A 16,469-nucleotide genomic window follows, 5' to 3' on the forward strand; every position below is an offset into this window, starting at 1 on the left:
AAACTCTTTTAATCTTCGAGGTATGTAGATTGGGATGGAAAAGAAAAAAAAATTTTTTTGTTGTTGATGCGAGATCTTTTCTCCACTTTTAATGAAGTTTTATGTAAATAAAAAACTTGTTGCGTAAGGAAAAAAATACAAAAAAATGAAATTTTCAAAATGAAACCGTATATCTTTTAGTTGCACAATCCTATCGAATTAAAAAGTAGGTCTTAAAATTTTTTCCGCATTTCTGACGAAAATTCTTTTCCTCATACGAAAACTAGAAAATTGGGAAAACAAAGAGGCAGCGGTTTCCTCTTAAAATCGACCAAAAGCAACAACAAACTTGTGAATTGCTTTTGGGAAAAGATACTAATTATAGTGGATGACAAATCTTAATAAAAACCGCTTTGAATTCGGAGGACTACACTTATTTTCATAATTACTCAAGCGTAAAACCTGAAAAAAAACCTTAAATTTAAATTTCTTCAGGACTAAGCCAGATCGTTTTTAATCGCCAGATTGACATGAAAATAATAATCTTGTTAGTCGAACGATTAGACTCCAGAATTCGTTTCAATGTCTAAAAAATTTCAGAAATTTTTAAAGATGAACTGGAAAAACTATTTCAGAAAGAAAAACACAAAACATCTTTTTTTTTTCATTTCCGACACGGATTTCTCTCCGAGGAGAAATCGCAAGAGGTAAACACAGTGAAAATTTTTTTCAATATATTAAAACAAAACACTCCTTTATACTGTGTTTTCCGATTACACTCGTCTATTTAAAGAATAAGTTAACAAATGTTTGAATGTTCAAAAGAAATAACAGATCAGTGCGAAACAAGACGGTTCATATATCAGTCACACGAAAATCATGACAAAATGTCTTTTTAGAATAACTTTTTCATAGTTTTAGAAATTCTTTCGAAAAGTATATACAGCTTGTATTTAGGCGCCATGTATGCATGCTTTCACGTTGCCCTCAGTACGCTCAATTCGATTTAACGTTTCCATGGTAACGTACTTTTTCAAGTAGGGACGAGTACTTTAACCAAACTGTGATTTTTCTGACAGCAGTCAACAGCGAACAGCAACTTAAACTATGGCATACTGTTCGTATAACAAGTCACGGATTTGATAATATTCTTCACATAAACCTCCTTCCACAGTGATTTTACCTTGTTCATTCTGCAAAAGAAAGATTTAGTTTTTGTCATCTCATTTCGATAAACCACAAAAATTGAAATGACGTGAAGAACGAAAGCTAAATACGATTAAAGGCAAGCAGAATGTTCTAATTTTCTGTCACCTTGTTATTACAATAACAATTTCCCTGGAAATAGTGGTAATAACAGTGAGAACAAACAACAAAAAGGTAAAAAGATGGATGCACACATAAAGAACAGTTTTAAAGTTCTTTGTGAACAGCGGTAAGGAAAGCTGTCATTAGAATCGCTTATTAAGAATAGGTACTTTAGACTTAATTTGTCGCTTTTTAACTAAATGATAAATGCCGCCATTTCGTAATTTTTTAATCAAAGAAAACAAAGCAGTTAGGAAATTGTTATTGTTAAAGTGTTTTTGGATCTTGATTATGCGCATGCGCCTTATTAAACGCAGGAGGGGAGGATTTATATATGAAGAATCATGTATATTTTTATTTATATTTATATATACAACAGGAAAAATTAAAAAACAAAACCAGATTAAGAAAATATGCAATGGTGCTAATCACTTCACATAAGACGCATATTAGACCTCGTTAGCTAGCATAACAAAAAATATAGGTAGTTTAAAACAATGACTTTTAAGCCTTGCAGTCTTAAAATGAAGAGATTGGATTACCTAATTCTTTTTTTTTCCCTGGGAACAAATTAACTACGCGGAATTTGCAAGAGGAACTTGTTCCCACACGTGATGCAATGGAAATTAAATACGCGCGAAGCAGTTCTTAGCAAACCAAACAATTTTATTAACCATGTTAGCAGCGAGGCGCAGTGAACAAATGTTACTCCTGTTGTGACGAAGTTATAATTAAATGGTGGCCAGCACATGCAACAGAGAAACATGCCAAGACGCGAAAGCCTAATTAAAATATCTTATTGACAAATATTGCATATAAAAGCATGTCAGAATCGGCTAAGCTGAAAAACAATGAAAGCAATAGAGGAGGAAAAAAACAAGATAACAAGATTTCAGAACAAAACAGCATGTCTAATCATGGTAAAACATTATTATTAAATAAACTGAAAGCATACGACATCTCTCGTGAACCTTTTATACTTTAAAATTTAAACTATTTTATAAAACTGACTAAATTTAATTTAAAAAAGATCGTATAAACTGGACGTTATTAGGTTTGCAGAAATATGTACAAGACCTAATACCACAAACTAATTAATAACGCATGGCTGGTTTCCACATGCTATATGTTGAAGCAAAGCTTATTCAGTTTTACGTGAGTATTGCAGCAAATTTATAAGTGAAAACCGGTTCACCAAAATGGTAGCATAGCGATAGTAGGTATATTAATTATTTCGATGATTTCCTATTTTTTTAAAAATTCTTTACTCGTGTGGTCTTTATTGACATTTTCAAAAACAACAAAACCCAGCAGCGATACCGGGGGTAGATTTAATGAAAATAAGTATTTTTCTTTTATAGAAAGAATTTGATAGGTCTCTGGCGTATTGCTCAATGCTAAACATCACACAGCAATTCTGGACCATCAAGTGATGTGGATAAATAAGAAATTCAACCTTTGCATGAAAATAACAAATATGAAATATATTAGATCACGTGGCTACGAAAAGAAATTCTCCTCGGAAGGAAAGATCTCGACTACATCAAAATTTCGTCTTCATTAACGCAGAGAAGCTACTATAATTCCAGCCAACATGAATTCACAGTTCTGCTCTCGAAATTTGCAATAATTGGTGTCAAAACAATAACAAAGGAAAGGTATTGTAGCAAAGAAAATGCTTGACGAACTTCGCCCTAATCCTCTTTGTAACTACATAGCTGGAAGCCTCACAAATGACATTCTTCTTGTTAATCAACATAGCATTGTTAAGAAGTTTTCATAGGCCAACTGTGGTATTGTGGACTGTTCTCTGGTTTAATTCGCTCTGACAACGAAGTAAAAGAAATCTTCTGAAAAATAAATTCTGCAGTAAAAATATAATTCCTTTTGCTAGGGTGACTTTGGAAAAAAAAAACTGAGTACGTTATCCTGATCGAAGTCACAAGTCAAGCCGAAACATGTCAGCAGATAGCTGTCAAACATTCTTTCTTTTAAATCATTTTATTAATTTTTAAAATACCTTTTGTTATGAAGAAACAATAAATCATGACAATAAGGGCCTGAGTACTAAAGTGACGAAACAAGTCTTGTTTTTTTTAAGATTTAATTTGAAAAGCAGTGAAAAACAAACACAACAAAGAAATCACGTGTCTCTCATATGTTTGCGTTCTCCATCCACAGAAGAACAAAACTAAACACTCTTCATGTAAACTTTTCAATCAATCAGGGGGGACAGACGATAAAAGTATGCTTTACAAATACGGAAAGGAAACCTTCTCGAATAACTTTTCACATGAAAGATGAAGTGAGAAACCATTAAGTCAACATTAGCGCGAATGAAAGAAAATTCTTCTTGTTTGGTTTGTAAAGAATAACACCTACGTCACTTAAGGCTAAAAAAAATTTTGTTGACGCCGCCGACATGTGTCGTAAACACAACGTCAACTTTACCGTTGTTTCTTGACGTGACAGATTTTGTTTTTCAAATACATTTGTTGCGTAGGCTTCCCAAGCTCCTTCCTAATTTGAAGTTTACCTACTACTCAAAAACAAGTTGAATTCATACGAAAAAGCTTGAAAAGATGTCCTTTTTGTAAAATCCTTATTGGTTTTTGAGATATAGGGCTTTAAAGTTTTGCTATTTATGTAAATTTATGACATCGAAATCTACTAATTTCTGTTATTAACCATAATTATAATTATAATTTAAAACGCCCAACTGAATGACTGATAACATTTATAACCCTATATGCCGTAGTAAAACTGTCAAACACAAGACCTTATCCGGAGCTACTTGATAATGTCATGCAAAATTAGTGGCACTTTGAAGTCTTAAGAATCGATCAAGATCTTTCAAAAAAATACAAATTCCTACGTAACTTTTAGAGCTCTTCATATAAAATTAACTTGTTTCGAAATGAGAAATAAGCTTTACGCTAAGGTGTACACAAACTCTTATGCGTAAGTAGCTAACGAAAGTGAAGATAAAGGATACACGAGAAATCAATAAGAAGTGAACATGAAGTAATGGTTCTCTTCTGTACTCTCACACTTCCCTTCTGCATTTTGACACTTTTTTTGCACTTAACACTTCTCCGCACGTGGTCCGAAACCTTTTTTCACAACTAAATTTAAAAATCTGGTCCGCAATTTTACAGCTTTTGTCTAGTATAGAAGTATACATGGCGAACACGTGTTCATTTTACCAATAATGACCAGTCCGGTATAAATTTCGGTAAAGTGTGTGTTGAAAAAGATCACGAAACACCACAATGTATTTTTACCTAAAGAATATGGTCCACTCCCCATAAGATTTTTGCAGAGTTATTAATTACTAAGAACACTTGATCTTTTTCATGGCCTGGAACCGGTATGTCATTTTTTCACACTCATCTCCAGAATATTTCGCCGTCATCTTTTATATATCGGAAAGCTATTATTATTATTCCAAATATTTACACAGGACTAGTCGTTAGCCCGTGGAAAATCCACGGGTTCGCCCGTCGTTTTTGTACCGCATTGCGTGCGTCTTGCTACTCGCGCAGCTAAGCTACCATTTTGCGTGACAGACAGACAGACAGACGTATACGGGTATTATAATATAGATATATATAGCTACACCTGTACCATATACTTCGAAACTAAATAGGCGCTTATAAATACAGAATAAAAAAAATAACCCAGTACTAAAGTTGTTCAGACCACTTGCTTATAAACAAGTTGCTTATAAAATGTCATGCATGAATGCATGCATGCGAAGTCGAGGTTGATACCACTGCTGTATCATTTCATGTTGTGTGCTGCAATTTTTATTAGGATATTTTCGTGTAACCAGATTCTCAAATACTTATTTCATTACCCTCTTTGTTAACAGGATTAACGCGTAACAATAATTTAAACACTCACATTTTCAAGCAATTTGCAGAGTTCATATTATTTCTTACATGTCCCGCACGCATGTTAAATAATTAACGACTCACAAAGTGTTGAAGGAAAATATCTCCCGCCAAGTTGTAGTTGAAAAGGTTAAAAGTTGAAAACTTAATATGTGACTGCAGCAAGAAAAATACCGTGATTATCTCAAAAGATCCAAGCAGAAACTTACAGGGGAAAGATACAGGACTTACACGGAAGAAAACAGAACTCACAGGGGAGAATTACAAGATATGCTAGGGAGGGAATCGGACTTACAGGAAAACAAACGAATTCAGAAAGAAAGGGATAAAACTATTTGAATATTCACTTACTCTTTTTACGGCGACGATATTATTACAGACAAGAACACCACCAGCGAATTCAGCCTGTATCAAGAACAAAGTATTTAAAAATCAAGATAAATTTTGTGATAGACAAAAGTTTTCATGCATGACTAATAAACAGACCACGAAAATAAAGGACGCCAACATAAACGAACGCCTCTTTAACAAACGACCGTTTCTTTAATAAGGATGTTAATGAGCTGCCCTTGCAAACGTCCATCATAAAAAATTTTAAGTCTTATTTTTCGAATTGGTTTTTGTTCCGAGCCAAATGTATTTCGAATCAGGGTTTCCACACTAGGAACAAAAAAAATGCGTTAAATAGCCAGTTAGGAAAATAACAAAATCAGTTTATGCTAACATTGCTTTTCCGCCATTTTAAATTTTTCTGTAATGAATTATTTACACTTTGCCTAAAATGCTCATTCCGGATCGAAAAACATGCTACTTAAGACACCGGAGCGGATTGATTCTGTTTTATTTCCCGGGTCGTACCAAACGCAGCGTGCACACGAAACAACCCGAAACAAAAATTAATTCGGAATAACAACAACCTGAAAATTGTGAACATACCCTGTGTTTCAAGGGACGTTGAAGAAGCAATGTTAAGTGACACATAAAACACTACATCGTCACTACATAATACTACATTACATTAACGAAGCATTTTTCAATATGCCGTATCTGTTATGTCAATTTTTTTCATTGGTTGTGAAGTTACGCTTCCTTTCTCTTTCCAGCAAATGATTAAGAAAGGCTACATACCTGTATCCCAGATTTAGTGAGTACTTGTTTAAAATCACTTAATCTTGGTTCATCGATAAAAACCGTGGTGTGACTGGGTATCTAAATAAATAAAAATTGAATCAGCAAACCAGCGAACAGACAGAAGGAAGAGCGAAAAATGTACGAACAAAGATGATGATATGTCCTACCAGTTCTGGGGGCAGTTGTTCCAACACTGGTACGACATCTTTGCTTTTATATTCATCAGTCTCCATTTTATCAAACTTTTCTCCCCTCTCCTCCATCACCAGTTGGCCATCTACCCATGCTAACTCCGTGTCTTGAGCAGTGGCAAATTTTAGAGAGCTGACCAACGAATCTTTTAATTTCACCTGAAAACACAGTATAGATATTAGCAAGGAATTTCTCGCTGTTTCATACGTGTAACAACTTTTATACGACAACTACGAAGATTGCTACCAGAGAAAAAGCAAATGTGAGATCAAGAGGAGTGAAAGCTCTGATAAACGAGGTCTAATTTATGACCTGCCAATGTTCAATGGTCAGAAACAATACTCAGGACCAATCCCAATTATGAACCTACTAAACTCATATACAATATTTAGTCCCTTACACAGCAGTATTAATTCAGTCATTTTAGATAAGGAACGGCAGAAAACTTTTTTACTTGATATATATGACTTTCCCTAGTAGCGTCCACCATTTCATTTTCTTTCGGGGTGAATATTCGTGAAACATTCATTGTATTACTGGAGCGACAGTATTCGGATAGTGCTTTGGTAGCTTTTCGTGTACCATGCACAACTATCTAAAGAAAATGACACCTGTAAATTTTGTATTGAGAATCGAGGATTAATCTGGCATGCCAGTGACTTTTCAGGGAAAGCCCTTTGACAGGACCCTCGTTGATAGCAGAACCAATAGAAACTGAAGAGGCTATCCTGGGTAAAAAATTTCAATAATAATAATAATATTTTTTGTTCTCAAAACATATTTAAACAGTGTTTGGTCGCTTTTGTAATGTCTGCTTAGAGGCAAAAAATTCATAACTTCTTTTGCGCACCCAACGGGAAATTGTGCTCGAACCAATTAATATCATGCGTAATTAAAACTGCATACCGAAGCAGCGTCTTTCTTAATATATATAAAAAATTATGCTATTAAAAAGTGGATACTCATACGAGATATAAATTAAAAAAGGAATATGAGAAATGCGGAAATATCATTGCGCATACAACAAAGACATCAAGGAGATGAAAGTGAGCAGGGTCATAACTTACAAGTTGCCTTGGTTTCACCAACGTGAGAATTCTTTTAACAGACTCTCCATCAGAACGTCCTTCGAAATCAATATATGTTATTTGACATCTAAAAGTTGGTCACCAATTATATAATCAAACAAAGCAGGCTCTGCGAAGGAGTGCTAGTGAAGCATATTACAGTCAAGTAAACATAATCTTACCTGACATCAACTGTGACTTTCTTCATTACACTTTTCGTTGGAATCTCCTTCATTTCTGTTAAAAGAGAAATTAATAAATACGTAAATAAATAGATAATAAAATGTAAAAGAAACCATGCCAGTATCTACTAGGGTTAGAGGGAGGGATGGTCCTCCCACCCCAAACAAATGAAAATGGGGGAAAACATCATCTCTTTTCTTTAATTACCACAACCAACAATGGGATTTTATTACAGAACACAAACTACATCGTTTTTAGATGATCTAAACAGTTCAGTTTGCGAAATTTTCCAACTTTCAAAGTCAACTATGTTAGCCTCATGGGTAGAAACTATATCATCCTCACCCTCTACCTCCCCCCCCCCCCCCCCTTCCTCTCCAAAAAAAAAAGCAACAACTTTGTTACCTACGTGTTCGGAAACGTAGCAACTGGTTGTATTTAAAATATTTCCAACTACTTCTAAAATTTACTAAGTATGTTTAGAATAAGCCCGGACATAAATGCCACACATGAAAACTAACTAATTCGAAATACGATTTTCTCGCTATATTTCGAATATTTAGATTTAACCAAATAATGATTCTTTTTAATTTTTTAGAATTTATACTTGGCACGATTCAGTAAACTTTTTTCTAAACAACTTCTTACAGAAAAACATAATTTCATCATTTCAGACAGTTTGCTGTACCTACCTAACACTTCCATGTCTTCTTTAATGTCTTGAAACTTACTCTCTGGTACTTCTTCTTCTAATGTTGTAGGTTCAGTGATCATGTAGTCTTCTGGTCTACAAAACAAAATCAACAACAATTTCAGTTGCCTTTAAAAGTCAAAAAAGACAAAAATATTATAACATCGAGAACAAATATCTTAAGGAAATTAATTTTTACCAGAATTAAATTTCACGAATTTCGCGCGATTTTGTCAATTTTGCGATAATTAGTTCTCACTAAAATTACTAGGAAATTCGTTATTCGCAAAATTCACGAAAAATTTTTTTTTTCTTTTTGAAAAATCATTTACCTTAATTATATCTCTGATCTAACCACAACTACACAACCTGCACAAAAGCCTTTTGAATAACGATATAAATTAAAAAAAAAATGTAATTAAACTTCTTTTTCGCGAAATTCGCGAATTTAACACTCGCGAAATATTAGGGCTTTCTAACTTCTCGAAAATTAGGTTTTATTTTAAAAAAACTTTCCAGCGAAACTTAGTTCCCTGAAGGTAAGGTTTGTACTGGTTTTTGACTCTTTAGTAGCAGTTGAAAAATTTGTGTGGACGTACTTGATAATTTCTCCATAATCATCCCACTTCAAACGTTCTTCTTTGTAGGGAAACATTGGATAAATTTTCGCTTGCTTAAAAAAACTGCTTTTGTGACGAAGCTAATAAAAAGGTATAACATAAAATAAAAAAGTAATAGGAAAAACAGTAATTATAATAACAATTTCCAAAAGTTCTCTAACAACATAACACAAGCACGCTATATTTTAAAACGACACTATTATCGTCTGGAGTTTTCAACCATTAACCAACCAACCACTAAAAATGTTGTATAGTGTACTACATTTTAAAAGCCCACTTTTATATCCATAAATTTAGTGCATAGCCTGGATGAATAACTACACTAGATTTGATATCCAAAGAGACTATCCTACCTTTTCATCAGTCAACATGAGATCATATTTCGATTTAGTTGCATTCATTGTTGCATCTTCATTTTCATCTTCACTCTCGCTTTCTTCTTTAAAAACATTTTCGTGTCTATAAAAAAGGTAAATGACATGTTAAAGTAGAAGAACATTTGTAAAATACTGAGGGAAGTTATATGAGTGATTGCTTAAGCACAACAACCAATAACTTCTGAAATCTTAAAACGCAGGCAAGATTATGGTGCTACACATAAATGTGTTGACAAAACTGAGATAACAGGTTTTTAGGTCACATATCTCTGAGAGCCATTGGCCATTTCCCGAAACAGCACTAAAAAATTCTTATGAAATCCTTATAATGGGAAAATTCAATAGGATTATTCTTAGAACTTCAACACCAAAACACAACTTTATTTTGTTAAAAGAAATCATTTTGCAAAAAAATTCTAAAAAACTTTTGTATTTCGCGTCTATAAATCATTGTGCGTTCAGCGGCATAATTCGCCAGCCGTCGAACCGATTTTACAAATGATTAATATAAAAGTCGTTGAATTAAACATTTTTGCTCAAGGCGTAATAGGTTATAGTTGGCTAAGGCGTCGTAGCGTGGAAGGCAGTTTTTCTTAAAAGAAAATTTTCGCAAAAAAACTCATTGATGACGTAGAAATCACCCATTTCGGACGTAGTTAGGAGTTTAAAAGCAATACTATCCTCGCAAGCGAGATAGTAACAACAACAACAACAACAACAACAACAACAACAACAACAACAGTAAAATTCAAAACCTGCTAAATCAGTTTAATTACAGAGAACCTTCGCTAAACACTAAATTCAATTTTCGACATGACAAGGATCTTTTAAAATTAACAAATAACAAGTATAAAATTTAGAAGGAGAAAATAAATACCATGAAAAAACGAACATCGACTAGACTAACCTGCTTTCTGATTCTATGGATTTGCGAGTCAATTTTAATTGTCTTGCCTTTTCCTTTTCAACTTCTAAATATTGTGCTAATTCAGCTCCTTCCAATTTCACTTTATGTGCAACCTAGTGTAACATGGATCAGTTGAAAATATATACAAAGAGAAATTATCTAGGGTGACCATGCTTTAAACAGAGCACAAAAGTAAATATGTTAAACAAAATAAGAAATTTAACATTTTTTTAAGGTTAAAAAGCTAAATTTTTATTATTTTGATGAAGATTTTGAGTTACTAAGATTTTTGAAAACTTTTAAGGGGGAATAATTGCCCTTGTAATCCTACCTATTAAATAAAAAGGTTCCAATAAACCTTGTTTGCCTATCAGATTTAGTAAATTATGCTAAGTAGATACCAACAACATACGTACGTCTAATTCAACAACTCCTATGTTAGGATTGTCAATTAATGTTCTGGCTAAGGATCCAGGAGCAGTTTTATATGTAAAGATGACACTATTTTTTGGATTGGACGCCCATTCGATGAACAACTCTCGTGAGAAACCACTGTTTAAATCTGCGGTACTGGCTAGCACAACCTACATGGAGGTAACTGAGACGCTAAAAAATCTGCATTATGAATATATACAATATAAGTATAGTATATTAGGTAATACACCAAAGAAGAGCTAAACTTTTTTCTATTTTGTAACTTGAGAAAAAAACATTTAGGATGATTGACATCCATAAAAGTCGTTTTATCATTGTAACAACATTGTAAACTGAAATTGTATGGGAATTTAGCAGTTCTCAAACTCAATGTCAAGAACATTTAGATACCTTTGGTGATGAAATCTGTTCAAGATCTTTCATTGTGTGGCATTGGGTAATATTTCTAAATAAACAAAGCATATATCGTTATAATGTGTTTGTTGGTTTTCCACTTAGCACAATAAATTTACAATTATTTGGTGTTTCTTAGTTTATTTCAAATACAAAGACATAAGAAATTACAAAAGCTTACTTAAAAGCAAATGGGTTTGATCGTGCAGTTTCAAATGTTTTCATCATACGATCGCTCATCCATTCAACCTAAAAATTTGATTAGTTTACATACTTTTATCTGCAACAAACGAAATCTTTTGTGCAGCATTAGTAGTGGCATTTTTGTTGTCTTGACTGATCAAGTTTTACTCTTTCCTTTGTTTATAAGAGACATAGTTGTGTTTTTTGAATCCATAGAACATTCCTCTTATAACTTAAAAAATGTTTCTCAGTGAGAGCTATGTCCGTTTATTATTTTTACTGATATTTTACATGTTAGCAGCTAACAGTACCTGCAATCTTTATGTCTGTAAAAAGAATGTTTATTATGGAGATTTGTGTTAAATAGTTTGTGCCCTTATTACCTCCTTTGATAGAATTACTTGTTTACTACCCATTTGCAACATAGACTTTTTACATCCCTTTCCTTAATTCTGCAATATTTTCACACAATCCCTTGTAGGCCTAATACATTATTTTAGCCTCACTTAATCATAGAAAATCATACACATAAATAGAAAACATAAAGAAAAATTAAATTTGTTTGGCATTAACACGTTCATGGCTCCTTTGTCAAGGTTTTACAAAATGCTTGTAACAATGTAATCCTTTCTACGTAACAAACAATAAGCTTGTGTGGGTATATATTTAAATCTATTAAAAAAATGACTTACTTGACTTTTTGCAAATTCCACTACATTATAACTGACATTATTTAGAATAGCTAATGAGTATGCACATAACCCAGAATCCTTTGATCGCCACAACTGGTCCTATTATGAAGAAGAATATCACTTGAATTTTAATGCTACCAATAAAGAAGTAGCTAACAAACTTTGAAATAGATTTACTTACAAGCAACTGTGTCAATTCTAAGATGCGACCAGCAGTATCAACAGCCAGCAAGACATTCCCATCTTTACGTACTGCTGATAAAATGGTATCTAAAAGAAAGAAAATTGGGTGTATTATTATTCATAATATTTTAAAACCAAAACTTTCTTCCCAACTTGAGATAAACGGATAAAAATGTTAGAAAAATCTAGGGAGGTAAATGGCATTTGAGTTTTGAGAAGCTCTTGCTATTTTAATAATTTCCTCTGCCAAATAAATCCATGTTAGTAGTAAAACGTCCACATATTTATAACATACTCATCAGCTGTATATCCCTTTCTCGTCTTCGTGCTTGTACATTAAGTACCGTTAATGCATCTGTTATGAGAAGTGATGGTCTGCTTAGAGTCTCCAAGACTGCACCATTTAAATGACTATATATTTAATACAAATAAATTTAGTAACAATAGAAGTCAAACTGAAGAAAGTATGAAAGAATGCATTATCCCTAAACCACAATTTCCTAATGAAAAGAAAAAACAAAAAACCAAAAAACTATATGAAAAGGGAAAAGTTTTTTATTCCATACTAATAATGTTATGAGCGTTGTAAGAATATATTTTCTAAGACAATTTGAGACAAATTTGAGTATATTTATTTCCACAAATTACATTTTAAATAATGTTTTAAAAATATTGTGCGTGTGAAATTACAGTAATGCACATAACATGAGATAACAATGTGCTTTATAGTACGATCTCTCAGGTCCAATTAAGAACAAAGAAATTCAAACAAACCCCCACCCTGCTCTGGGTATAAAGAATCACATCTTACATTTCTTTCTTATGGTTATAGTCAACAGCATATATGATATCTTCTTCACCTTCCTTCATTATCTTCCACATTGTACCACCTATCATGTGACCAGCAGCATATGGTGTAATGCTCAGACCATGGCCACGCCCTTCAAGTTAAAAAGTGAAATCCCAGTTAGTTGAGAAACATAATTTTCTTACTAGGATAATTCGGTGACATTGAAAACAAATAGAATGAATGGTATAGTTAATACATATAAATGCTACAGCCTACAAGAAAATTAATTCAATAAAAAAATTTCATTAGTATTACACTTTGTACAATACTGGAAAAGATATCTACAAGAGCATCTTTCAGTGGATTTGAACAAGTTAACGATTAATCAGCTTTTAGTAAAAATTGAAAGACTGGACAAATGTTTGTGTGGCTGTAAACCATTGTGTGCCTCTATACTGATCTTACATATTTACCTTTGAGACTAACATGTTGAGAATATTTCAGCTGAATAATTTTGTCAAAAGCAGAATCAACATCATCTAGGGTATAATGTGGAAACTCTTGATAATTTTGGTGGGACTAAAAAACAAAAAAATCATAAAAAGCCACAGTACTGGAACATTAAAATTAGTGTCAAAATGACAAAATGGCAGGCTATACTCACCTGATAAAAGTCGTACAAAAACATCTGTCCCATCTTGTATACAGGAATAGTTGCATACACCGGACAGTGAAGGTTGCATTTTCCAACTAGATATGGTAGTGCACCAATATGGTAGATGTCAGGGTGCGTCAGTAAAATTGCATCAATAGAATGTGCATGCCTATATTAGATACATTTTTACATTAACCAAAAAAACTAAAAATGTGTGCTAGCATTTATTACACTCAAAACACTGTTGCATAAAAGGCATAAATATCTGGATATTGGGAAAGTTAAATCCTAATAGGAATTCTGTAAATCTAAAAACAAACCTGCAAATATTGTCCACTACGTTAGGATCAAGATTCTCATCCCATCCACAATCCAAAAGAAATTTGAATTCATCTACTTGTAACAAATAACACAGAGGCCCTTCATTTTGTGCTCCAGAAAGAGCTGTAAAATGGATGATAGATGTCATGTTTGTTCTATATATATACACCAGCTACATGCTAAAAATAGAATGTTGTTGTAGTTTAAGGGTTCACGGTATTAAAATGTTCTCTATCTAGCCCTGACAAAGTAGCATCAAATTGATTTAATTCACCCTGTATCAAAACATACTAATTTCCCTGACTTTGGCAAACTTGAGTTTAAAATGAGCCTGAGGTATAAAATGATATTGGACTTATATTATAGAGCTAAAAAATTTGACTCACAAGTTTTTTTAAATCTTTAAAAAACTCTGTTCGTCAAGATGTTCACATTCAAAGAATTTCAGATTTAATTATGTTGCATAATTGTAATTTCATATTTAAGCAGAGCAAATTTTGACATTTTCTATCATTGGTAATTTTGAACCTGTTTAAGGAGTGCATTTAAACCTTATCGATGCATAGATATTATATAGCCGAATTGATTAACAATAATTTTTTTGCCAATTTTTTGCTGACGTTCCTATAACTTGGGACCTGAATGTCCCTTTGCATTTAAATTTTGTGAGTAAACATACAGGGCTTTTAGACATGTTCATGGAAAACTGGTGCATTTTTAGGGAAATATTGCAAAACTTTTATAGTTTAACAATAATTTGATTGGAATATTAACTGCGTGCACCAAATTTGCATTATGGTTAAGTAGATAGATAAAACTGAAACATGTTTAAAGTTTTTATATTGTTAGTTTAAGGCAACTTAGTAACAATTAGTTCAGGAAAGAAAAATGATAAAAAATTAACATACTATAAATGTTGTGAATGATAAAAACATTGACAAAATTGACACGGTTGAACTTTTCAACTTGAAATATTTAGGGGTAAATCTTGTTTGTATACCGGGTGCTTCAGGGTGTTCTGGGGTTAAAGAATAGTAAAATGATAAAAATATAACTCTGAAGTTGAAAAGGTGTCTTTTTTTATCTTTTAAAGATTGAGAAACAGTTCTAGAAATAATTTGTATAACAACGAGAAAAATAAATCCCTTCTTATCCCTTTTTTTTTGAAAGAACCACTTCAAAAAATCGAAACAATTAATGAATAATAAAAGTAGATCAAGTTCCCTTTGAAAAAATCTTAGCAAAAATCAATTTGTTTTTTTTTCCTGACTATTTAATTAATACAAGATACAATAAAAGATAACTTTTCAGACATTATAAAGTCTTTAAATATGCGTGGCATGTTTCATGAATTTATAGCTGGTTACCAAATTTCTTTGTGTAATGTGTTACTGTACATATGTGTTTGCTTGCAATGACTCTGGCATGGCTCTATCACCAATATGAAGAAAATAATACTTATGGTATTATGGTATATAATAAAATTATCTAATTATCTTATTAATTTTGCAAAAAAGTTGTATATATGTGGCTATTAAGAAAGTACCCAACCATGAACCAGCAAGAATTTTAAATGCATATATTATATAAAGTGGTAATAATACCTTTGTGCAAAGAAACAGACAAATTTTCACCGAAGGAAAAAAAATTATCATAGCCTCTTTCCGCAATTCCGTAAAATGGTTCTGAGAATGGGTAACGGTTTCCCAAAAGGAAAACCCAAATTAAAATCAAAAAAAATAGTTATGACATGGGAATTTCCCTATAAAACATGGGAAACTGTTTCCCTTTTAGTGTCATCTCCCGAACTGTCCCCTGCACATCCAATAGGCACCCACACTGTCCTCTGTTATCTGTTATATTTCTCCTTACATGGCTGGGGAGGTAACCCAAGGCTTTGATAATATTCAATGCCAGTAGTGCTACCAGGAAATCTAACTGGTCACAAAGTGCAAGAGTTGTAACAACTACACAAAGAAGTCTTGAAATCTTGAAATACTTAAAAAAATAATGTGTATTGACTACCCTTATGAAAAACAGTGACTGATACACTTACCTCATCATAATAATATAGCACTAGTTTACCATATTGCTATATTTTATTGTCCCAAAAAAATAAAGTTAATGTTTAAAATTTGTACCATACCACATTAGTTGTTATCACGTTTCTCAGCTGCCATGTTGTATTTTAACAGCCGGCAACGAGGCAGAACAGTTTTGAGCTCAAATGAGAGGATCATCACGGCAAAAATATTTCGGCAATTTTTCCCGCTGGATAGTTTGTTGACGGCCATGCACAGCTTTGTTTGCTCTGATTTTTTACTTTGGAAGAAAAATATTCTCTTCATATTAGTAACAGTTTCTCATTTCTCGTAGTCACGCATATCGATGCCCTTGTCCTCAGGGATTTTTGCCTTTTCAATAAAAGAAATTGACAGCAAAAAATATTTTTCGCTGTCATTTCTT

General features: G+C 32.7%; 1 protein-coding gene across 2 annotated transcripts; it reads right to left on the reverse strand.

Annotated features, from left to right (window-relative positions):
- Window positions 1-696: 696 nt before the first annotated feature.
- Window positions 697-16,229, reverse strand: LOC130621926 (cleavage and polyadenylation specificity factor subunit 2-like). Of its 2 annotated transcripts, none has more exons than XM_057437294.1 (22): window positions 16,150-16,229; window positions 14,003-14,182; window positions 13,692-13,851; window positions 13,501-13,606; window positions 13,049-13,178; window positions 12,533-12,648; window positions 12,236-12,324; window positions 12,055-12,153; window positions 11,361-11,428; window positions 11,177-11,231; window positions 10,768-10,935; window positions 10,352-10,464; window positions 9,421-9,526; window positions 9,047-9,147; window positions 8,449-8,543; window positions 7,756-7,810; window positions 7,574-7,661; window positions 6,961-7,101; window positions 6,482-6,664; window positions 6,312-6,392; window positions 5,535-5,588; window positions 697-1,172 (listed from the first exon to the last, which is right to left on the reverse strand). In XM_057437294.1, the coding sequence occupies exons 2-22, from the start codon at window positions 14,149-14,151 to the stop codon at window positions 1,080-1,082; spliced, it is 2,250 nt and encodes a 749-aa protein (XP_057293277.1). In that variant the 5' UTR covers window positions 14,152-14,182; window positions 16,150-16,229; the 3' UTR covers window positions 697-1,079. The 2 variants fall into 2 exon arrangements, with proteins under 2 accessions (XP_057293277.1, XP_057293278.1); XM_057437295.1 differs by having other exon boundaries at window positions 16,060-16,200.
- Between the last annotated feature and the right edge of the window lie 240 nt (window positions 16,230-16,469).

Source organism: Hydractinia symbiolongicarpus, chromosome 12 (assembly GCF_029227915.1).
Source record: "Hydractinia symbiolongicarpus strain clone_291-10 chromosome 12, HSymV2.1, whole genome shotgun sequence".
NCBI classification, from domain to species: Eukaryota; Metazoa; Cnidaria; class Hydrozoa; order Anthoathecata; family Hydractiniidae; genus Hydractinia; species Hydractinia symbiolongicarpus.